Source organism: Myiozetetes cayanensis, unplaced genomic scaffold (genome assembly GCF_022539395.1).
Source record: "Myiozetetes cayanensis isolate MyiCay16 unplaced genomic scaffold, myiCay2020 scf2-11, whole genome shotgun sequence".
Taxonomy (NCBI): Eukaryota; Metazoa; Chordata; class Aves; order Passeriformes; family Tyrannidae; genus Myiozetetes; species Myiozetetes cayanensis.
The window spans coordinates 43,530,395-43,555,143 of record NW_026087411.1 but is presented as its reverse complement, the minus strand read 5'-3'; the positions used below and the strand labels follow the sequence as shown (position 1 = coordinate 43,555,143).

General features: G+C 39.2%; 2 protein-coding genes across 24 annotated transcripts in view; both read left to right on the top strand.

The window, feature by feature from the left end:
- Positions 1–2,581, top strand: part of AFDN (afadin, adherens junction formation factor) — a 123,061-nt gene extending 120,480 nt beyond the window's left edge. For all 23 annotated transcript variants that reach the window (XM_050315621.1, XM_050315634.1, XM_050315622.1 and 20 more), the window contains one exon: positions 409–2,581. In XM_050315621.1, the coding sequence (XP_050171578.1) occupies positions 409–553 (145 nt within the window). In that variant the 3' untranslated portion in view covers positions 554–2,581. The remainder of the gene's footprint in view (positions 1–408) is intronic.
- Positions 2,582–7,210: 4,629 nt separating this feature from the next.
- KIF25 (kinesin family member 25) overlaps positions 7,211–24,749 on the top strand; it is a 41,747-nt gene continuing 24,208 nt past the window's right edge. Inside the window, exons 1-7 of the mRNA XM_050315638.1 lie at positions 7,211–7,341; positions 8,091–8,156; positions 12,140–12,256; positions 14,164–14,302; positions 18,726–18,829; positions 20,064–20,152; positions 21,643–21,685. Coding sequence (XP_050171595.1) covers positions 7,267–7,341; positions 8,091–8,156; positions 12,140–12,256; positions 14,164–14,302; positions 18,726–18,829; positions 20,064–20,152; positions 21,643–21,685 — 633 coding nt within the window. The 5' untranslated portion in view covers positions 7,211–7,266. The remainder of the gene's footprint in view (positions 7,342–8,090; positions 8,157–12,139; positions 12,257–14,163; positions 14,303–18,725; positions 18,830–20,063; positions 20,153–21,642; positions 21,686–24,749) is intronic.

The window sequence follows — 24,749 nt, the reverse complement described above, 5'->3', positions numbered from 1 at the left end:
GCTGTATATATGTCTCATACAAGGTTTACCGTACAGCATTCTGAAGGTATGTTTTGTCTTCCAGTGCTTTTTCTTGGACCTGTGCCACCACAGAAAAGCTTGCTAATATAGCCAGAGCAGCAATGCTGTGCTAATATAGACAGGGCCTTAGTTTATACCTGCCCTTCACTTTGAAAATTGGCAGGCATTTCCATTCATTTTAAGATGCAAGAAATGGTCACAAGCCATAAATTTGTCTTAAGTGATAGCACAATTAAAGGTATGTGTGGGGAACAAAACCTTGCAGAACACAGTGGAGACTCTTGCTGTAGTCAAAGAAGCTATCGGTCGATACATGTCATTAAGAATTATTATGTTTAAGGGTGTTGTAGATCAGAGTTTTAAAAAGTATTTTTTTTTCCTTTCCAGTCAAGATGCAGATTTACCTGGAGCACCAGAAAACTTGACGTTCAGGGAACGCCAACGACTTTTTTCACAGGGTCAGGATGTATCCAATAAAGTAAAAGCTTCTAGGAAACTAATGGAACTGGAAAATGAGTTGAACACAAAATAAGACTAAAGCACCTTATCAGATGTAATGGAAGATCTCCAAACTGAGGGATTGAGATGGGGGGGCACACTACTAATGAACGGAAAATGAATGTTTTCTGAAAGGAGTGACTTTGATTCCTCTATATCTAAGACTGTTAATTAAGATTTAGAGATGTTGCAATAGCAAGAAAACTGATTACTTTGCCAGGAGCTTGTGGTTTATACAATGAAAGCACTGTAAAATTTTAAAGATATGAATCATGTGAAGGTAACTTTTTCTTTTCTGTTTTGGGGGTTAAGTTCTTGTGCACCAGATCAAGTAGCACTTGTCAAAGATAAGTTCTGTTTCCTGGTGTTTTACAGACACACTTTTGTTTTAGCTGCTGAGCAGAGAGAGTGAGAATAGCTTGAACTGCCTAAACTAAGCTGTGCACTAGAAGATTAGTATTTTAGGTTGTTTGATAAGAAGCCAATATTTGGGCCACCTTAATTTGAGGCTTCATATGCAAGTTTGACATACTGTATGGTGTTTATAGAATGATCATATCAATACAGATCTTACCATTACTTAGTACTGGAATAACACACATTCTGTAGGTAGAACCTTGGAATAAAAACATTTATAGTCCTATGTATTTGTTGGGTCTAAAATGGTTGCCTATGAGTTTATCTATAGTTATGGAAAAGTCTGTATGTTGGTGCATCCTCACTATATGTGCTTCAGACTTTCAAAAATGTGAAGATAAAAGCCTTTGGTTAACTGTTTCATTAAAAATTACATAAGCAATAGATAGTAGGCTACACTAGTGGCCCTCCATCAGCTAGAACCAAAATGTTAGTAATGTGTTAAAGGTGAGGAGTAATGATTTCAGTTTCAAGGTGAGCAGAACGGATACATATGTTTTCTGACAAAGGCAGATTAGAAGTTATTAGGTAATTAGACATGGAACAGTATTGATAAGTCTATTGTTACCAGTTCAGCAATAGATTTTTTTGTTCTGTGGAGACATGAACTGGCGTATTAGAGAAAAAGACTGAAGTGTGAAGCATCAAATGGAATGGGAGTGGGAATGCTAGTAAGGTCGTTAACAAAGCTGGTGTGCCGGCAAGGAACCATCCCCGCTCATGCCAAGGAAGCAGTGCTAGTGAGCTCTTCTTCAGCCTAGCTGGCTTTACTGACATCCTGTTACTGTTGTACTGAAAACCTTTTTGGCAGTTCAAGCTATTTTTTCACACTGTAATAGCCTTATTTAATTTTAAATTGTTAATCTTTCTCCTCCCACTATTTCTTCAGCTATGCTTATGTGGCTGATGATGTTGGGAATAAGGACCTCATTGAAGTTTTTCTCATTGTGTGATGTTAAGACAATATATATTGTGATTCCAAATAAATTTTCTATTTGACAAAGCCCTTTACTGGCTTTAGATGATTTTTTTTTCCTGTATCATATTGTTCTCTTATAAATATATATTTAGGGAATTGTGCACACTTTCAGATACAAAGGGGTAGACTTTCACTGCCTTAGGAAAGAAATCACTTTTAATAAGAGTTGTATGATAAATAAATGCAAGTTAATGAAAATTGGAGTGTAAATATTTTTTACGTATTTCAGGTTTCTTATTTGAAAGTGTGCTTTTACCGTTTCACCTGTTAAATATGAAGTAGAAGATTAAACTGGTTCAAAGTGTTAATGAAGGATCTGCATGCTTGCTATGTCTGTTCATCAGGAAAAGCAAGCCTCTCCCAATTTATCTTGAGAACACTAGCAGCCTTACAGTGACAAGCTTTCCTTAAGGAAAAAAACTTATGCTGTTGCTGAATTACTGTTGCTGCTGGATTCTGAAAAAGGCTTAGCAAAAAAATACCTATAACCTTCAGTTGAGTGGATTTGGCCGCTATTGGGCATTCGGGTCAAGTGTGAATATGTGTAAAAGTGCTTTTCATATTTGTCTGTGCATTATTATGAAAAACATCAAAACTGCTGTAGTTTCCCATTTCTACTGTATTTCACTTGCAACCTATTTTTAATAAAGTTTGTATTGTATTTAACTTTGCATTAAATGTTTTTTGTATTGTTTGTTATTTACTTCTGCGTTCCTAACAACATTATCATGTCCTCCTAAAATAAATTTACAAGCAAAGTCGGTGTGTCTCATAGTAAGTAGATGAAAACCCCAAATAATTGTTACGTGCAGAATCAATGAAGGAGGCTTATCTTCATGGATCAGAGAGGAGAGTTTCTTGGCCTAGTGTTGTTTGATACCTGTGGCACTGACTAAAAGAAGTGATTTTTTACAGCTTAACCAACAATGTACGAAGCAATAAATCCCAGTGGGGGTCAATTAGGCAGGTTAGTCGTACTATATTTGTATACTGAAGTGCAAAGTTGTTTTTCTAACAACAAAGAGGAACCTGGAACATGGCTTCTTTTAGAAATGTAAACAGTATTACATGCAGTCTCCACTGTGATTGTTGTGGTTAATGGGATTGAGCAGTTTAAGCTGGGCCTAGGGAGGGAGCCAGGCCTCAGTGAAGTGCTGTAGGTGCCTTCTGCCAGAGACGAATGTCCACTGGAGACAGAACTGAGAGCCACCCATGCCTCTTCCCAGGTGAGTACCTTAATCTCTTGAGTTGTGGGGCCTAACAGTCTGGAATTTTCAAAATCACTATTGAGGACAATCTGGATTTTAGTTGGAGATATGTGTGCAAAGGCAGGGAAGGAGACAAAGGAGCTTCACAAGGCTGAAAGTGTTTAGTATGTTGAAAGTACGATTGCCAGGACCTCAGGGCATGGCTGAGGGAAATCTTTTATCCATGTTTTGAGTCTGTAGCTTTTGACTGTCAGAACAGCCTAAGGAAAAAGAACTTACTTGAATGTAGAATGTCTAGCCTAGAAGAAAAAGGAAACAATCTGTTGTTCTTCTGTATGGGAGTCCCTCAGTCTAAGCAAGAACCAAGAACTGGTACAAGCATAAAGTGGTGTATTTGGTGAGACCATAGTTATTGCAGCTGTGAACTGAATCACAGAAACTTTGATTTCCAAACCAAAGCAGTCCAGGGGTTGTGGGGGAGGAGCTGTGTGTGATGTGCAGCAGTGTTAATGCATTATCAGTGGGGAAAAAGTTTTGGGCTATGCCTTGCCCAGTTCAGGTTGGGTTTGCTCAATGAGCACACTGGTGTGATGGCATTGAACAGTGCAGAACAGCATCTGCTTTGCTTTAGGAACATGAGTTGTCAGCCTTGGCAGCAGAGCTCTTGGTATTGTAATTGATGATGGCCCTTACAGTGATAACTGTGTAAGACCATTCTTTACTTCCTAATTCAATTAGATAACAGAAGTAATCAAAAACTACAGTGGTAAAAGATGAGCTTCATTAAGAATAGTCTTAAAACACAGCGTAATTCATGGATGTGATGATATGAATGGAAAAACATTGGCTCTTCCTCCTGTTTTTTCAAATGATACTGCTGTCTCAGGTGGTCAGTTAGTGGCTGTGTGGCCCAGAAGGCAAAGTCTCACAGAGTAAAAACTTGGAGTTGGGTGACTTATTTCCAGGCTATAATGGCAGGTAAACTCCTTATGGAGACCACAGTGTCTCTGTGCACTGCTCAGAGAATCTCAGTTTATTCTTGGTAACAGATGCTCAGGACTGACCTACAGTTGCCGAAGCAAACGTCTTGCTAAAAGTGTGGAATGAAGTATTTGCAGCTTCACTGAATAATGTTTTAGGAGGTTCAAATGAACCTCCTAAAGGCTGTGTGCAGTATGGGAATCTCAAGTTACCATCTGCTCAGCGTGGTGAATGCCACCTCATACAGGCAGTAGAAAACCCAAAGGCAGACTATCTCCATGTTTGGCACAAGAGGGTGGCAGCCTTCTCTCTTGGTACTTTTCCTAAGTGCTTTTCTACTCATTTTGTTTCTTGTTACTGTATTTGGGAACGCCGTAATGGACAAGTTTTATCAGAATGCTGAAGCTGAGACCCCACAGGTCTTGTGGGTTCTGCTACTGAGGTTAAAGTGAAATGCATCAGAAGTATTGAAGACAATGCTTAGTTAGTACCTAAGGTTTATAATCCACTGATGGATTTTATGATCTGTGGATGGTATTTCACTAATGCTAAAATTAGTACTTAAATGTGGACTTAGGCAATTTCATTAAATTTCTGGCCCTCCGGTTTCACAGAAGGGTCTGTAATAAGGCAGGGCTCTGCATTTGCAGGGGAAAGATCAAGTTGGTAAAAGTTTAAGGAAAAAAACAAGATTTTGTCAAAGCAGAGAATTGGTGTAGAAAGTTGTGCTGGAATACAGCCTGGCAGCGTTTCCAGAAGATAGCTGGATTTTCTATTTGTTTCTTGCCTAGATCTCACTGACAGACTTTTGTTCCTTGCCCATCAAGCAACTTCTCCTAAAATCTGGAAATAGAAGGAAAATCCCTAAAGATAATTGCTGTTATTATGAGTCACAGCTCATACTGTGATTTTATTTTCATTTTTTAATACAGATGGTACAATTTTCAATACTGTCCAACCTTCCAGAGGTGCATAGAAAAATGACTAAATAAGAGTAGTCTATGGATGCTTGGTTTTGGGTTACTAGTTCAGAATGATAATAAATTAAGTCTTGTCTGTTACAGCCTACAGAAACAAGATCCTTAATCTCATTAATAGTGGGTGATGAGATGAAGCTGAGTTTTGTTGGAAAATAACATTGTTCTGACTTGATTGCTGCTGCAGGATAAACAGTGTATATAAAAATCACAGCTCTCTGTCAAGAATTGTGAGTCACACCCCCCAAGCTACTAAATTATTCTCTCCAAAATAGCTGATGTTGATAAAATCCTGTCTGCCTTACTTAGTGCCAACATCTCATAACAGCCACAGCATTGCAGCACTTTTGAACTCTTTTTCAGCCTTTATCCATTTGTCAGTTCTCATTTTTCCACCAATGCAGAACTAGTTGCAAGGACGAACTACTGAGTTATGCTTTTGCATCCCAAAACCAACTGCAACCAGCCAGCTGGGTCTCTTTTTAAACTGAGGCTACAGATCATAGTAACTTGTTGAAGTTGCAGCATCGCAGAAGACAGTGGATGGAGATGCACAGGGGTGTTTGGTTTGGTCTGTGATAGATGGCTTGCATCTGAGTTCTTCTGTAAAGGATTGCTATCCCTTTGTGCCAGACATGGAGAGATTCATTGCTGTGTCTTTGGATTTTCTACTGCCTGTATGGGAGCACATGTGCCGTGTTCAATAGACAGTAACTTGAGACCTCTATTTTGCAGAACTGGATTCTTCTGTAATTATCATGTTGGTTTTGGTTTAAAAACCCCCAAGCAACTGTAGTGCAAAAATAGTGCTATTTCCCGCTTCCAAGAAGCTGACATGTTTATCTCTGGCATACTCTCATATTTTATAGTCAAATGGTATTATGACTGCTTTCAAGATCATGTGAATCATTCAGTGCAATACAGTAGAGCGCTAAGGAATATTACTAACGTATGTCATGTATTCATTAGTGTGAGAGCCACAGCCTGGATGAATAGCTTCTGTCTTGGGCAGCGTCTCAGGACTCCCACACCAGCTGAACCTGCAGGCTTTGACCTTGTCTTAAGTCCAGCCCTAACACAGGCTGTGTTCACAGTTAATAAACAGACCTCTCTGGTGCATCATCCCGCCCAAAGCAGGGTTAGCTACAGCTGCTTGCCCAGAGCTGGGTCTAATTGGGGTTTGAGTAGCTCCAAGGATGGGGACTCCACAACCTCTTCAGCCAGCCTGTGCCAGCGTTTGACCACCCTCCCACTACCCTTACATTCCTGCCCCGTGGTGCAGTGGTGTTTATGCTCTCCCATCAGGTTTCTATACGGTATTGACTGGATCCCACTCAGCCTTCCCATCCTCCAGGCTGCACAGTTCCCAGCACACCCGGTGCAACAGATGTTCATATCCCTTAATCTTCTTTGTGGCCTTTGGGGCCTCAGCCCATAGCACACAGTACCAACTGCTCACAGCGAGAAATCCCGTAGCCAGTATCGGAGCTCTCAGCCCTGTCCTCCTCCTCCTCCTCCTCGCCCTTGTTGGTGGTGTGAGGTTTGTACCCCTGGGCCCAGGGATCGGGGAGCCTCACACCAGCCTTGGGAGCACCAGGCTTCCCTTCTGTTCCTGCGCTCCCTGTCCTGATCCTCTGCCTTGGCCTCAGAGCTCCCTTTATCCCAAGAGCCGGTGCAGGTGGTGGGATCCCCCCAGCCCCTCTGGATGATGGATAGGGATCTCTGAGGTCACTTATTCCAAGTGATGAAGCAGGCAGGCACAGGTATCCCCCCAGCCTCTGGGGATAATGGCTATGGACCTCTGATGTCCCTTATGCCAGGAACGCAGTAGGGGAGCGATCCCCCCGGTGCCCATGGACATCAGCCCGCTCCCCGCTCGGCCAAGCCCGAGGCGAGGGCAGCGCCTCCCCCGCCCTGCTGGGGGCGCCCTCCCTCACGGGCGCCCGGCGTTGCCCCGCCCCGTCCCCTCCCTGCTCGAGGATTGGTGGGCTGCCCTGCCACTCACGGGCCGGGAGGGGCTGGGGGCGGTGCTGGCCCTCATCCAGCCAATTGCAGGGCGGGAAGGGGGCGGGCCCGTCGCCATGGCAGCCACTCGGCCGCCGCGGCCGCGTCCCGGGTTAAATCCCCGTTGGAGCCGGGGCCGGGGAAGCTCCTGCTGCGCCTGGGCGCGGGAGCGGGGAGGACGATGCGGCCGCGGCGTGGGCTCGACCCGGGCTCCGTGTGGGCGCAGCGCCTGCGGCAGCTGGAGCAGCAGTTGCGCGTGAGGAGCGGGGGCGGGGCTGGGGCGGTCGGGGGGCGGGGCCTGCCGCCCGGCACGTGCGGCGGGGTCGCGGTCGGCGCTCCCCGATCCTGCCCTTTCCCGGTAAAAGTGGGCTCCAGGCGACGGGCCTGAGTCCGGCAGCGTGGGGATGCTCGTCGGGCCGCCCGGCAAGCTGGAGAGGCTGCTCCAGCTGGGGTTGGGATAGAAATGGGGTGCCAGAGCGGCGAGCGGCTCTCCCGCCTTCCCTCGAGCCCGGCGCTTGTGGGAGATGGCACCTGTGCTCAGGAATAGTCTGGCCACCACACCGTGAAGGCTTCTAACAGTGCTGCCTTGGAAATGGAAACTTACTTGGTTATGTATAAGTAAATAAAACAGCACTTCTCTGAGAACCACAGCTCTGGAAAATGCCAGGAGGTGGTCTCATAAAGCAAGATGGATTTAAACTGTGTACCTGTTCATTCCCACACAAGCAGGCAAAATGACAGAAAGGATAGAAATAAAGGACTATTAAGAGTTTATCCTGATTTTTACAAGCTTGTATACAAATCTTATTGTGATTAGGAGATTGGGGTTAGGTAGTCCTTTGATATCAGAAGGCTGAGAAGCAGTGGAATGTAATAATGAAAGCTGTCATAATGAAATAATGTTAATCAGACTGAATGAGTCTGATTACCATTTAATTATCATCTCAATTAAATGAATCTGATTAATTCTTACTTTTGGGGGGTTGGGTGTGTTTTCTTCCTTAGACCAAAGAAGAAAGAATAGTTGTCCTGGAAACTGAAAATGCTGCTCTTCATCTAAAACTTGCAGAGGTGACTATTGGTTATTTTTTTCAAAAAGAATTCTTAGGAAATTTTAAAAAAAGACACTGAAATCTGCCTTCCCATTTTCAGGTTTTGCAGTTTTTACCAGTTGGGAAAATCTATGAAGGGATTAAGGCTCAGCATTTCTTTTCTTTTCAAAATCATAATGATAGACCGATTAAGTAGCTAGGAGTTGTCTTAAAGTTAAATATTTGCTATTGTTTTAAATCTATAAAACTGAACTGAAGGAATGACTCTGCAAATGTTTAATATGGAATATTGCTTTCTTCTCACAGGGAACATGTTTGTCTGAAGCACAGTGGTAGATTTTTCAGGAAGGCTTTTTAGATGCAATTAGGACAATGCTTTGAAAAGGACTGTTCGTAGAGTGCAGGAAAGACATTTCATTGTGAGTAGACGTGCCAGGTTGTCTAGAGATGCCAGGTTGCGTGTCTTCACAGCACTAGTGTCTGGAAAAGATGAGGTAGTGTTGCTCATGTACTGTGTCATGGAGCACACAGCAACAACTGGATGCCCTCGTTTCCTTATATCCTCCTACAGAAGCTTAGGTTGTTTACCTAGACCATTATTGAAATAAGGAGCTGCCCATGATGGTGTCTGGGGCCTTCAAGGGTAAGATTTCAGAGATGTAAAGAATTTTGAATATAGGTCTATGCTGCTAGAGCAGAGCCAGCTACGAGTACTAGTGGTGATACAAACTGTTGGCCAAGAGTTTCTAATCCGGGCTGAAGCATTAACTGGTTTTGTGACCTCAGGAGAGCCATTTACCCTCCCTGTGGGTTTGTTAACACCCATGGATAAAAGTGGGTTTAACATTTTTCAACGTCTGACTTGAAGCAGATGGTACATCTCAAATGAGATTTGCTAGGTATACAGGAGACCACTGTAATTTATTCTGAGAAAATGTTTATATTGCTTTTTTTCTGCCTTCTAATATTCACTGAAAGCCTTAAGTATTTTATCTGATTATTTTTTACCTTCACAAGCACAAGAAATAAACTTTTCTAGTCAGTAAGGTACATTGGATGTAGGAAGGAGTTGCCTGTGTATTAGATACTGAAGACTTGTTTTTCAAATAGAACACTGCTTAATTTTATTGAAAAATGTGGTGAAGGATGTGAACACCTACAGACACATGAGGACCAGTCAGAAACAATATCAAATGATTTCTGGAAATACTTTGCAATTAACCTTACACTGATGTTTCTACTCAGGCAGTTATTTAAATATACTTAAAAGAGTCACTTCTTCCTGATTAATTTGCCCCAGCAATCTGAAAACATGAGCTAAACTGAAATCTGTGAAATAGTTTTACCCTAATTGAAGACTATGTAAAACAATGCTAATTGTAATTAGTATTATTTAAGGTTATGCAATGTTGCACGGTATCTCTCAATGTTTCACCAGCTGTGCTGGTGAGAAAAGCTGCTGCCCTCGGCTGTCAGTCCATGACCCTTCAGATCTGCTGCTGGTGGAGCTGCCCAAGTGATTGAGCTGTAACAAATTCAGTCACAGTGACCAGGGTTAACAGAGGTCTCATTCTTAACTTGTAAAAGCTAATTGGATTCGTTTTGGCTGAAGTGAGTTAGGGATCTTTGGAGACAAACTTATGAGGATTGCCATAAATTAGGATTTGCAGTGTAGATATTTTTCTGTAGGCTGTATCAGTTATCTCTTGCGATAGACCTTTCCTTATATCCTTGAGACAGTGATGAATTGCAGCACTTCCACTGAGTTTTGCAGCCCAATATATTTTTATCCTAGCAGCATATTGTAAGGGTTGTTAGTGAGCATACGAAATCAGATTCTTTCTTGGTAGGCTTCCTTTTGTCTATTTGGAAATGTGTTTATCTACCTGCATGCCCCTTGCTTTTGGTAGCTGTCCTTTAGGTCCTGATCCTGCAGCCTTCCTTACATAAAGCCAGGTCTGCTAGAGCGGATCCAATTGCAAAACTGAGATTTCACTTTGGAGAACACTATTAAGTAGTTCAGTTTCACTTCTGTTTATAATAAAGCTGACTATAAAAAGTTTTACAGTCGATTTTTTGCTTCTAGGCACGAGCACAGATTTACAGTTCTGGCCTGTGAACAGCTCTGATGAATGCTAAAAGTATTTTAATGGAGAAAACCTCAAAACCAAGGCAACATTTGCAATAAAGATAAACTTGATAGTGGAAGCAATGAGAGGGTGACTGCAATGACCAGCAGTCGACTATTCTGCTTTTATTGCTAGTGTTGGGAAATATGGAGGGTCAAGGGGAATCTGTGCAGATGGTGCAGATTAGATGTTAAAAGTAGGTTTTAACTAGCTTAAGCTTATTTAGTAATGATGCTTGAGTGCTGCAATTGCTTATGTATAAGCTTAACTTTTCATGTGTGATTAGAGATACTAATTCTGGTGTGCTACTTGGGTGCATTTTTGTCAAACTGTTTGTAAATATTGCATCTGAGTAACATGAGTCTTGAAAATCCTCAGAGTAAAAGAATGTATAAACACTGTATAGAATTAGTCTCAATTTCTGGGAGCTTAAAGCCTGTAACAAAACAAACAAACAAAAAAGATATTTGTTTTTAAAATCTCTTCCTGCTATTTCTTGTTCATTTAAGAACTTCTTATATTAGTGCTAAGGTGGTGCATAGTTGTGCAGGGTCTCCAGTTGCATTTGTAAATGGAAGCTGCATGCTTTGTGAAGGTGAAAAAGCCACATGAAAACATTGGTTTAGATAAGTGAAGTACTTTTTTTGAAAATATAATTTCTTTTTTTGTCCTTACAGCACTAGGACATTGTATTGTTGTTTTTGCTGGTATCATCTGTAGTTAAACTGCAATTAAATGTTTAATTTTTACCTAATGTTATCAGATTATTGGAATTAAACTCATTGTGTGAGTAGGTTTAGCTCTTTCATGTCTTTTGTTGTTGTCTTCTATGCTTTGCTAATTTGAATAACGGGAAACTGCAGTCGCAGAATGTATGGTGTGAATAAAGTAGGAAATAAGTCTATGCAAGAGACAAGTGCATTTCAAAAATAAAGGAAGAGGCAAGTAGTACTGGGGAAAGTGGGTGAAGAAGTTGCAGCTCATTTTAAGCACCAGCACTGTCAGTAAATGACAAAAATACATTTTTTTATGTAATACAGATTCTTCCATATTGCAGAATTTCACAAGAAATCTCTACAGGGATTTCTTTTTTTATTGCGTGCCTGTAAATATTTAAAGTTGTACTATTTCTATTTTCCTTTTGAATTCAGCATCTCAAAAAATACCCCAAAAAAACGTGGCCATAAAAATTGCTTTTGCATAACAGGCAATTTTAGACTTGCTAGGAAGCTTTCTTCTCCACATGCTTTAAAAACTGCATTGGATACTTTGATCTCTGAAGACCCAGCATAGGGCTTTATTAGCACAGTTTTGCACCATTACAACCCTACGCAGTGTAATGCAGTCAGTGTTGTCAGGAGGCTGGAGCAATGGACACTAAGCTGGGGGCTGTGTATTAACAGCTCCTTTAGGACTTCAGCACTCAACCCCTGTACGTGTGTCTTTGTTCTGTTATATGCCCTTCCAGAGTGCTTTCTGCTTTAAATCTAGTTTCCAGGAGACACTTAATCCACCTCTGTAACCAGCCCTTTTCGCTAAGTGAAGACACAGTTTTAACCCTTTAGATCCACCTCAAGCGTAAGTAAGAGGGGTTAGGTACTGCAAAAGCTTTTTAGCAGTCTGGTGCTCAGGTTTACCACCCTAAGAAAGTAGAACTATGTGATGTTAGCTAGTTACCATGAGGTGATTCTTCACGTGCTTCAGAAAAAGGTAAAACCAAAGAAATTATGTATTGGCAATATTCCATGTAATCAGATTTGCAGTTTGCAGATTTCAGAGTTACAAGTGTTTACAGAGACAAAGGGGACAGAATGCAACAGGAAACATGAGTGTTTTAAAGTGATTTTTTGGTGATTTTTTTTTTTTTAAATAGTATCAAAGGTTGGCCGGAAGAAGCACCAATGAAGTATTGCAGCTCTACGCTGCTCGTGGTGGGCAGCAGAAATTGCAGAGGAGTTTTCTTGTAACCCAGCTGCACAGAGCAATAAAGGTAAAGACATTTAGTAATAACGTAGGTGTAATCTATGCCCTAAACATTCACATTCTTATCAACTATAGCAAATCACAGAAAATGGTCAGATATGAACCTGATCTGTGGCTTTACTCTATTCACAGCAGAGCTTGCAGTGAGGTGTAGCTGTTGGTAAATGGTTTTGCATCAGTGAGCTGCAAAGTCACCTGAGAGGCTGCTAAAAGTGGCTGCTCCTGAGCTCCAGGATCTTACATACACGCTGCTGTCAATACCCGAGCTAGATATTTTTGTAATCAAAGCCTTTCAATTCCTGATTTGATTATCATGTAGACATCCTCTAAAAAATAATAATTGCGATATACTTTAACCAGATAGACAGATCCTTAAAAAAAGCACTGGAGAGTTCCATTGATTACTAAGAGTTCTGATCTGTCAGACCTCACAAGAGGTCTCACAAAAGAGACTCTCTCACTAGAGTATACTGAGTATACAGTTTGCTGTATGCTCACTCAGGTTTTCTTAACTATGCATCAAAGAGACTGAAACTGTTCTCCCAATGCCAGTGCTGTAGTATTTTCCTTTACTGAAGTACTTATTCATTAAGTTACTCCATAGAATAGTGAGTTCCTTTAAGGCACACAAACAAATATCAGCTTTTCTCAGGGCCGCACTGACTGGCTGCATAAAATGATAAAAATCTCAGGAAAAAATCTGATTCTTAAAAGGCAGAAGGAGGCAGCTTAATTGTAGCATAGTTGGATTAGATGATCACTGTAGATCCCTTCCAACTGAACTATTCTGTTCTATTCTAAATACAGTGATTCTGCTCAGTAAATTTTGTAGTCGTGTTTTACATTTTAGGCTAGCTAGAACTGCTTGTGATGCAATACCAATGAATTGAGATGGTTTGCTATTAGACATCAATGAATGCTAGGAGAGAACAAAGCTCTCCAAATAAAAGTCTAGATGAATGGTAATCCTATACCTGTAATAACAAAAAAATACTTCTTCCCAGTTACATTCTGTGGCTTTTGAGAGTAAGAAATACAGTGATTTTGTCCCTTAAGATTGCCTTTTTATCATTTAAACTAGTTGATTAATTCGAGACCAGTACTATAGTTGGAAAAATAAAATGTCACAGAATATGTGATACTTTGTACCAAGCTGACTAATGAAACACCACAGTGCTTCTGTTAGAAAAGGTATTGTTAAGTTCATCTTACAAATGGTTTTACATGTTGGTTTCAAGATTTAGATGTCAAGAAGTCTACTAATCCTAAAATCAGGTCAATTTGTTTTTATTTATTTGGACTTGTAAGTGAATATAAGCCCATCTTATAAACATTTAAGTCTTATCATGTATCCTATGCTGAGTTATGTCCATAGTACAAATAAATTTCTGAACAATAAAGGTTTCTGATCTTTTCGAAATACATCTATTCTCATAAGAAGGTATAGAACTAGCTTACTTAAGAAATGACTTAGATTAAATCTTAGCAAGTATCTCCTGATCAAAGTGTGGAAAATGAATGCAGGAAAGGATATATGGATCACAACTTTCCATCGCTAGTTCTGAACGTGTCCTATAAGTGAACAGAACACACACGTGCTCACACACACTTATTTTTGTCTAATGAAATAAGAAAGAGACTTGGTATACACTGAGTTAAAGTCAAAATATGTAGGATAAGATGGTAAGGATCCATATAGTCTTGCTGACATTTTTTAGGAAATTACATTGCTAAGTGTTTTGCAGGATCCTTCTCTAAACATGCTGAAAGACATACTCCTAAAGACTTCCTTTCATCAAGTAGAGAGTTCTTCCTGCCTGTGATATCTCACCATAATTATTTGTGTTGTTATATTGATTCTTCTTAACTGCTGTTTTTGTGTCTTTACAACATATTTTTCTTCTTGCTGAGAAGAGGCTTAAGCAAGACCTGAAGAGCCTCCATTCATTTGCTCTTGAGCTTTCAAAAGAGTTTCGGCGTCAAAGCAAGACTTGTCTTTACCAAGTTTTGGCAGCAGTCCAAGGGGTACAGCTGCAAAATGAAGCAATGCAAAGTAAGACTCGTTGCACTTACATTTTGAACATGTAACACCAACAATATAATTGTTAAATGCTACTAACATTAAAAGGTTGAGTTTGATCTTTTGAAACGTGTCGCTGAAATTGTAGCACTTGTTTCTTGTTTGACATTAGATTGTCAAGGAGTTCTGATGAGTTAGAAAGAGTGCAAATACTCTGCAGAGATTTAGCATTTTATTAGGATTGCAGCTGCTATTAGACTGTTGCTGAATTGGCTCAGCTGTAACATTTTTAAACTGAAGTTCTCAAGGCGTGATAATCTTGACTATTTCAGAATAGCCAAATAAAGAATGTGTTGCTTTATGAAGCTGAAATTTGTCTCCTTTTGACTGTACCAGAAGAGGACTTGGGTGATTTCAGAGATTTCTGAAAACACTACCTGAAATTAGGATAGACTGGATTTTTAATATTTCTGTGTATTTACAGAAAAAAAAATTACTTCCAAATCAAAACCTAGTTCCACTTGCTAGACTGTAGATAACAACAGCACCTGGACTACTGTTTTGGAATTCAGGTGCTTCTCTGTTCTTGGAGGAGACCCAGCAGGCACTGGTGCTCTCTGCCCTCCTCACTGAGGGCTATGTGCATTGGTCCTACACTTGGATCTCATGATATGGATCTCTGCATTTGCTTTCAGTATCCTTGATTCTAGTGGAACTTCTACCAGGGCTGAGAAGCACATGACACATACAGAGCTTATATTGAAGCTTAGCAACCTGATGAACTAACAACAAATAAACAATATAATCAGAGACCCTGTGTGATGCTCTGATATCCATGTGTTGCCATTTAAAAGATTTGGTTTTGTCCTGCTTTACTTTTTAGTTGAAACATTTCATTTTGGGACTGATTTGATTCTGATGGGACTCCTCACGTCAATAGTAACAAAGAGCATTCTTGGTGTTAGATGTTTACAGCACTTGGCCCTGTAATGCATTAAGTTATGATTAAAATTGATTTATTTATTGTATTGTCCGTGTAGAGAAAATGCTCAATCAAGGCATCTTTAAAACAGAAAAAAAACAAAGTGGAAAATGAACTTTATCTAAAGGTGAATGTTTCCCTTATTGAGGCAGGGGGCTAAATGAACAGATAGCAGATTGGATATGGCACTTGGTCTGTTGTGGTGTAAATAGCTCGTAATTCCTGTTGACTGTTCTCAATTTTCACTTCATGATGCATTGTTCTATGAAATCATAAGCAGGAGAAGCTTCCCTGCCTGTAACAAAATAGTGTGTTGGTACTTTGGTGGATGAGTTTTGTTTTCAATTTCGCTGGTTTTCAGGTCTCTGTCAAATGTTTAAGATGCAGATTCTATTGTTAAGGTTAAATATGACAGTTGGAATTGCCATCCTTAAATTACATATAATCTTTTGTAGACAGAAAGCCCTAAGTATATATTCTGGAGACAATATATATTACCAGTTTAATCTTAAAATAGAGATTGAAAATTAGGGGGAGAATTACAGAAGAAGCATTTGAGTAGGTTAATTTCAAGGTTATAGTTGACATGCAGCAAACTATAAAACTTTCCGGTAATAACTGAGTAGTCCTTTACTTAGAAATATTTATTCACAGTCTGAAAACCAGGCTACTGCCACCTTTGCCACTGAAATTCAAATAGTAGCAGTTCATAAGAGAGAGAAATGCCTATTACTTTATTGTTATAGGCCTGTTTCCCTCATAAACAAGGCTGCTATCACTTTTGCCAAAAATACTGGCCCTCCAACTGCAAATGATACTACTGAGACAGATGCAGTAATTCAACAGATTTTTGGAAGGGTAGGAACTTAAAAAAAAAATTTAAGATTACTTTTTAGATTGCTTCACCATACAGATATTATCAGAAAGAGGAAATTACAGTATCTGTGCTGCTGCAGCCCAGTGACTTAGATATACTTTGCAATTCCAGGACACTTTATCTCTGGGCTGGAGGAGAGGGAAAATTGGGTAAGGAGCTTATTTCTCACTTTACCCATATCCTAGCACCTATGTATTTTGCTCCTGTTGGAGAAAGCTGAGCTCTGCACTGTGCTGATGTGTTTGTGGAACATGAACTACCACCATCTTTTGTTCTCAACTCAGCAGGCAAGTCTCAACAGCTCAGCTGCCTGTTGAAAGCATTTCCCTCTTAGTGTGAGTATCTGAGGAGGAGAGGGACCTTGGATCCAGCAACAGAAATATTGTTGAAGCTCAAAGAATAATCACAGACCATAGAATGGTTTGGGTTGGAAGGGACCTTAAAAGGTCATCTAGTTCCAGCCCCCCTGTAGTAAGCAGGGACATCTTCAACTGGACCAAGTTCTCAGAGCCCCATCCAATCTGACCTTGAAAGTTTCTAGGGATGGGGTATCCACCACCTCTCTGGGCAGCCTGTTCAAGTATTTCACCACCCTCGTTGTAAAAACTGCCTTTCTTATATCTAATCTAAATCAACCCTCTTCTAGTTTTAAGACCATTAACCCTTGCTTTTGCAATAGGCCCTGCTTAAAATAATGTTATAGCCCAGGATATAAAACACAGCTGAATTCAGAAGTTTTGGAATTAAGTCTGTTGCATCACACCTGCTTGTCCATAAAGACTTGATCAGATTGATCTCCTTTTTAAAATGGAATCTATTATGGCAAGAAGCATTGAAAACCTCAGGGGCCTATGTGGAGAGCTACACATCCATATCTCCGTTATGCTATGGCTGTGCTAAGTTATGCTCCAGTTTTTCATGTCCCTTTCATGGAACTTTCTGTTATGCTCGTGTAACTGTTTGTGTAACCACATGCAAAACAAATCAGTGAGCTGATCCAGCACAGAAACTGCTCAGAAAGACGGATTGCTTTTAGACCTCAGTGTGACTGTGGAAACAGGTGTGCAAGCATGGTAAAAGATCTGGTGCAGCACTGAATGGGAGGGAATGAAAAACTTCCTAACCAGGACTGTCAATTAAAGGAACATTACAATCCTGAATATGCTTGCAAGACATCACCACTGTTAGTCCGATTATTAATGAAGATCCTAACTGTGATCAATAATGTTTAAACAGAAAAATCAGCATTCCCAGCTCCCAGAGAATTTCCATATAGGTCAGTGAGATGGGCAAAGCATGGGGGAAGTGGTCATCTATAAGAGCTGCAGGCATGTAGTAACTACTTGCATAATGAAGACTACGTAAAATTTGTATTTTGAAACAAATGTACCCAATGTCTGCCCCTAGGTTAAGGATGAAAATGTAACTCCTAAATAGGTTGCAGGTAATGCCAAGCAGACAACTAGGAAAGTGTTTGTAACTATATGGCTCTACTTTCAGAAAAAAAAAAAAAAAGTTCAGAAATAAATTATGCATTAGGAAACTTGCTCTGTGAAGCTTCAAGAAGTTTTTCTGTGCTGCACATAAAGCTTTACAGAAGGTGGACATTAAAACTGATGGTTCAAGTCTTACAAATATCAAAATACCATCTGTTAAATGCAACAACTTGACTCATTTTCTAGAGACTGTTGCTCAAAAGCCCTAATGTCAAATCAGGAAACCCCAGGGTTGATTTCTGTTTTCAGTTACATTCACCATAGAAGGGCTAGTCAGAAAAAAAAAAGGGGGGGGGGGAAGAAAGAAAGAGTAGTTAGGGCCTAATTTAACTGAATCTATAATGTCCAGTCAGCTTCTCAAAATCCTCATGAAGAGACCACTTAAATATTGAAACAAATTAATAATTAATTTTTTTTTCTTTCAAGACTGGAATAATGGAAGACTACCCTTAGCACCTATTGCTTTGCCCTACTGCTTAGTCAAGAGACTTAGGGAACTCAAAAGTGTGTACGAAAATTTGTTAGTGAAGATACTTACTATGGAGATTACTTAAATAATCAATGGATTCTAACCTTGTGTTTTGAAAAATATGGTATGATTGGGGTTAGTGACTGTAAGAGGGCCTTTTGACAATTTATAGTAACATACTTGTGTGAGATTCTCCAAACAAAACGTGCTAGTGTTATCACTCCACATGCAGGATGCAAGAAAGGGATTTTTTATAGAGAAACTCTCATACTTTGTTTCCCAACTAGTAACATCATGTTTCCCCTGCATACATGCACTTGTGGAAGAACATTATGAGCTGGAGGTGAACAGCATGGGTATTAAGAAAAAACTGACACATATGAACTGCCTTTAACTATTTTATATTTTTGATTGTTTTTCAAGTCTTCATATGTATACTTGTGGTAATTATCTGTAGCTTCACAAAGCAAGAGCTATGATGGGATTTTTCAGAGGCATCTGGTAAATCAAGAACTAACCCTCCTAACTGAAATTTGGTTGGAAAAGTTCATGCTTGTATTTCATGAGGTGCTGCTACAAAATTAATTTTATAAAGTCACAGAGTTTATTTCTTTGAAATTGCTTTCATCTAGTGTTTCAGATAAAAGCTTTTGATCTTGAGCAGTCTCTGCAAGAAGTGACAGAGAGATATGAGAAAGAAAAGCAGAAGAGGAGGGCTCTACATAACAGCTTGGTTGTAAGTATATTTAATGATGGAACATTTTCTTATTTTGTTGAAAGTATTCCCATAGTTTCCTCTTTGCCTGGGTGTATCACCTCCCCCAGTTGTCAATATATGACACATTTATTTGCTGAGACACATTTGTCGTATGATAAACCCCACCATCCCTTTTTTTTGCACAAGGATCTTTCAAATGCTCATGCAACATACTGCTCTAAGGAGTACCATCCATTCTGAAGAGTGGAAAAAACTTGAGTTTCTTCATCCTCGTCTCTAGATTTGAAGCTTCTGAAATTTGAAGCTTCTGAAATAGTTTTTTTAAATCTTAAAATATTAACTTAAAACTGCAAAATAGTTGTGTTTTATTTTTTTCAAATAAGTCTAGATGTATCCTGCTCAGACATTAGTGATGGTTCATTTGGGATTAATTTTTTGCTTTATGAACTTTAATTTTACTCTTCCTCCCCACCCCCACAAATGACTAGTTTTGGGTTGCCTGATTCAGGATCTGATTTTTAGAAACACAAGCCACCTTCAAACAAAATTGTTTAAAGACTTCCTACCTGGGAAAATGAAGCTCTTTGTTAAAAAGTACTTACCTTCCAAACTCTGATCTATGTTGCAATTTAGTGAAAGGATATTCCTCAGGGCAGTGGGGCATTAATGACAGTGGTCACTAGGCATCACAAGGCAAGCTGTTTTCAGTCATACAAAATAAGAGGAAATGATCATCAATAAAAAGGAAGAGATAAACTGAAGTCTAGAGCAACCTACAAAGAAAAGTCAGCTGCTGGCTTTTTAATCATGTAGGAACACACAGTGGAGAGGAAAATGTGCAACATGTTTTATATTCCACATCTTGCTCAGGACTGGAGGAAGAGAAATGGAGTGTGTAATCTTGTCTGTTGAGTTAACATAGGTATCTGAAGAAACTCAGGTAAGGAGAAAGAGAAAAAGGTAGGGAAGGGAAGGGAAAAATGTCTTGGACTGAAAGCCTTTTTTTTTCCCCATATAAACTGGAGAGGGCTACACAGTTCCAGATCTCTGAAGTGCTTATACTTCCTCAAGTACTTTCTCCTACCTTACCAAGACAAATTATATTGATTCTGTTTTTCTTCCCACACCGTCTAGGGCTATGATGTTGTAAACACCTGCTTTCTTAAACATGTTCATATCTGTTTGGCAAATTCCAGTGTATCTGTCCTCTCTAGCAGCTTGAGTTAAATACAGCTCAATATTCTAACCCTAGGAATTAAGAGGAAATATCAGAGTCCACTGCAGGATTCGACCATTACTACCTTTTGACGATGCTGCTGGACATTCGATATCACAAGATAGGTAATTTATTTTGGATGTTTTAGATCTTACATGACTCATAATTAATATACAGTGAAAACAGTACTTATAGTTATGTGAGAACAACTGTGTCCTTGACTTTTCTGTTTTTATGTGTGTGTGGAGACAATATAGTATCATAGAAACTAATTACTGTTTTCTTTCTCTTGCAAAATTGGCTTTAGCCAGTCTCATCCCCCTGTCTAAAAGTATATCCACTTCAGTAGAAAACCATAGCTGTCCTGCCAAGCCAGGATTATCCCTGTCTTGGCAGAAGAAACACAGCTGCAATCAGTTTAGAGTGTATTTGCTATCCTGTACAAATTCTGGGATGCAGTAATGTGATAGCTGCCAGAAACTCTGCATAGACAAACACACTCAGCACTGCAGTTATTTTGTAATGCTGTAGAACACATTGGCTGTCAGCATACACACTGGAAATTCTATTTCAGTATAATTTGGCTCTGCATCCCTAATTTATAATATGTTTACTGTAACCAAAGTGTCAAAATATTCCAAGATCCAAAAGGAAAAGAGAGATTAGATGTGCTTAACAAGCCAAATTCTCCATGGATGACTAACATGAAAGAAAATAGGGATTGAAACATACACAAAGAAAGAAAGAAGGGGAAACCTTGGTGGGTGGCTAGAAACCAGTAACATTATAATTTGCTTTGTCAGTAAATAACTGATTTGGGGCTTTATTTTACTTTTACTGGCTGGTTATTCTAAAAGAGTACATTCGGTGTTTTAAAGTTTATTAATTTTTGGCAAATCTTAAAAAAAATAGAATGGTTTTAATTAAAATAATGTCAGAAATTACAGACAGGATATTTCAAGGAGCATGAAGGAGAAACTTGCATTAACTTGTGCTTGATATAGCTGGGAAGGAAGCCACTCACTGTTTTTGTTGCAGTACGGTATATTGCAATCAGGTGCTGACTTGCAGTGCACAAACAGGATGGACTGGGCCCAAAAAAATTGTTAAGAGTAACTTTTCTTAATGTATCAAAAAGTAATTTAAATAAAACTTTTTAAAATGAAACTGTATAACTGGGGACTGATTCTCCAAACACTCAGAAATGAATAAATTTATACACCTCAGCATTTCCAGCCAGTGTTTAGACTAGTAATGGATACAAGACTAAGGACAAATACCTGAAAAGAGGGTATTTTTCACTTTAATGTTCTAAAGTGAAAGCCTCTTGTTACAAGCTCACGTTACAACCTCAAAATAATAGAATGGCTTGCATGTGAATTAGTCTTGATTTGGTTTGTTCTGCTTTTTTTAAAGCAGATTATTTTGCTTGATTGCCCTTTAATTTGTTTTTTATTCACAATTAACTGTGGTGTTAGTATGTACATGAGGTACTTGGCAATTCTGAAAGGTACTCTTCAGGCATTTTGAACATGGGCTTTTCTTAGCTAGGTGGAATATTTATTGTTTGAAAGGTACCTTTTTTTCCCCATTGGCTTTTTTTTTCCCCTTATAGGCAAAGAAACTTTTCAGAAAAAGTGGCATATGCAGCTGATGATGTAAGTATTTGATGGTGAAATTCAAAAGTACATTCACAGATACTGTAGGAAGAAACAAGAGGGACATGTAAACCATGAGTTTAAAAAAATCATAGGTACTTTCTTGTCAGTTGGTGCCGAACTTTGATCGTCCATGGGTGCAATAGCAGGTGATTTGTCCTGTTTTGATCCTGACTCTTTGTAGTGGTAGTAGGTTGGAGCTTCTGCTGGTGCAGCCATCCATTAAACGGAGATGGTATGTTTGCAGTAGTCAAACTGATGCAGACTTCCTACAGTCAGTCCCTTTGAGCCCCTTGTATTTGTTGTAACTATTTCTAAAATTATGTCAGGCTTTTTAAAATTTTATTATTGCAACACAGATAATGCACTAGGAGAGAAATATGATCCCTCATGAAGCCCAGCAGCCTATGTAGTACTGCAGTCAAGCATGTTAGAATGTCCTGGCTTAGATCACTGGAGGAAGGAGAATGAGTGTTGAGGTTGCAAATCTAAATGACATTCCAACATTAATTGAGGCCATTACCAAGATAAAAAATTTTAAAAGGCTCAGTAGTGTGAGCTAAGGTTAAAGTATTAACTTGGGGTTTAATTTGTTTAGCTGCCATAGTTCTTAGTTGGCTGCTCACTGTTACTTACATGGTGATTAGCCAAATTCTCTTTTACAGTGTAGTGCTTAAAATATTGCTGAAGTGACCTACAGTGTGTTATGCATTTAAATCTCCCAAATTATAGCTTCATTAGGCAGATCTCACTTGCATAATGTGGATAATTATATATATATGTACATATGCAATTAGGTAACTAATGGAGCACATGAAGAGATTAGGAAAGAGTAAATATGTCAGGAGATAAAAAGCAGGGACCTGTAACGGTAGACATAGTGTTCTGGATGCCACAACCCATTCACTCTACTATAAAATATCACAACCATCTCTGACCTGTTAAATTTTATTGCATTAAAATGACATAAGACAATATTTAGGTTTTGGATTATTCCATATAGATAGATACCTGATGTATTAAATATCTTTATGTTTACAGGCAAAGCAATGTCTGCTTGCTTTTGTGAGCTTATGAATTTTAGTTTGTATGAGAATCACCTGGTAACCTTCAACATGCTAACCTCATTAAACATTTCAGGAATATATATATAAGCATGAACTTGATTGTCAAATGAAATTTGGAAGTTACTAATGTCCTGTTTTTGGAAAACACAACATAGACTTCAAATGTTTTATTAGTTTGCCTTGACATTTATTTTGTTAAAATACTTTCCAGTTTTGATCAAACACCTTAAGTCTTTGTATTAGTTTCTTAATAGGAATTTATCTTTTTTAAAAAAAAAAAAAGAATTTGTTGTAAAAATCCTTCTTACAAAAACCAGTCAATTTAGACTTATTTAACAAAAGTAAAGGAAAATAATGTTTATTGTCTGTTTATTTTGCTTTCAACAACTGCAGGTGTTATACTTGTGGCTAGGATAAATACACAATTTTCAGATTAAATTATGGGGCTTTATTTGTTATTGAGCTTTTAGTTGCAACCCAGGCAAAGTTTGTATTTCTAGAAACAAGTTAACCATTTTCCAAAGAAGTACTTATGATTTAAAGGAGTTTTTAGGTCAAGGTGAAGGAAGTTTCTCTGTGATGGAGGTGCTGAGTTTATTAGTTTTGCTTTTTAGATCATGCCTGTCTTTCCAGACTTCTTCCTGAAAATACTTTATGTGTCTAACATAACCAGGCAGTCATTTGCCGTGATTATTTTAGAGCTAGTGTGTGTTAGAAAACAGAACCACATTTTAGAATCAGATTCACAGTGCAGTCCAGCATACGTATCGGAAACTATGCTTGGATCTTTTGGACAAGCTTCGACTCGGCATTGTTCCTGGATTGGACCGCAGCTCTAGTAATATGCTGATCTGTCTCATTTATGCTACAACTTTGTCTTGTTGTAGCTAGAATAGGGAAGACCATGACAGAAGTTGCAGTATAACTTAGCTTTGCTTCTCTTCTGCCAGGAGCTGTGGTAAGACTTCCTTCAAACTGTCTGCAGACAGGCAGAATTGACACTTGGACAGAGTGGTTGTGTATCTTTTTGTGAGACTGAGATTACATAAATTCTATTTAGTCTTTGAGTATTTTTCTTTTGTTTATTTAGAGATTCGTATCATTCTTTGAAAGACACATAGAGTCTTTTCTGTAATCTTGCTTATCTTGTCTAGAGAATCATACCCATTCTAAGACTTAAAAAAGGCTTAACATTTTACTGGATGAACAGAAGACTATTTCATTTCAGTTTTTGGGCTACTTAAAGATTTTTTTGCTTTTTGCTTTCCTGTGTGTGCCCAGCTCCTCAACATAACACTAACAACAGTCTGAAGCTTGTTGTGCAATAATGGTGGAGAGTCAGTACACGTCACACATCAGGCTGAGCCCCTCCACACGGATGAGGACACTGAGCAGTGGTGATATTGTCACTACCTTAAAAAATGAGCAGATGAGGTACTGAATGCACAGGCTCTTCTTGGTGGTGACAGCACAATGGGGAATGAGTGCAATCTGAAATATGGGAAATTCAGCTTAAACATGAGAAGAAGCCCTGAGGGTAATCAAACACTGGCACAGGTCTCCCAGAGGGGGTGCGAACTCTCCATCTTTATGGATGCTCAAAACCTGACTGGACACAGTCCTGGGCAGCCTCTGTAGGTCACCAGCTCTGAGCAGAGGTTGGGCTCAATTATCTCTGTAAGTCCCTTCCCATCTCAAACATTCTGTAATTCTGATCCAGGATTCTGCCTTCTGTTTTTCTGTAGTTCTGTCCATCTCTGGAGGTTGTGCTGTGTGCACTGGTGAAAACAAGTCCCATGTTTGAATGAGCAGCTCTAAATTTGCCTGGATTCACAGCACTAAATGTAGACACTTAAATGAAGTGCCTAATTGCTGAAGTGATGTTGGAATCCAACTTCCTTTGTCACAGAGAAAAGAAGGTGTGTGCCTCTACATTACAGAATCACAGAATCAACTGGGTTGGAAAAGACCTCTGAGATCACATCCAACATGTGGCT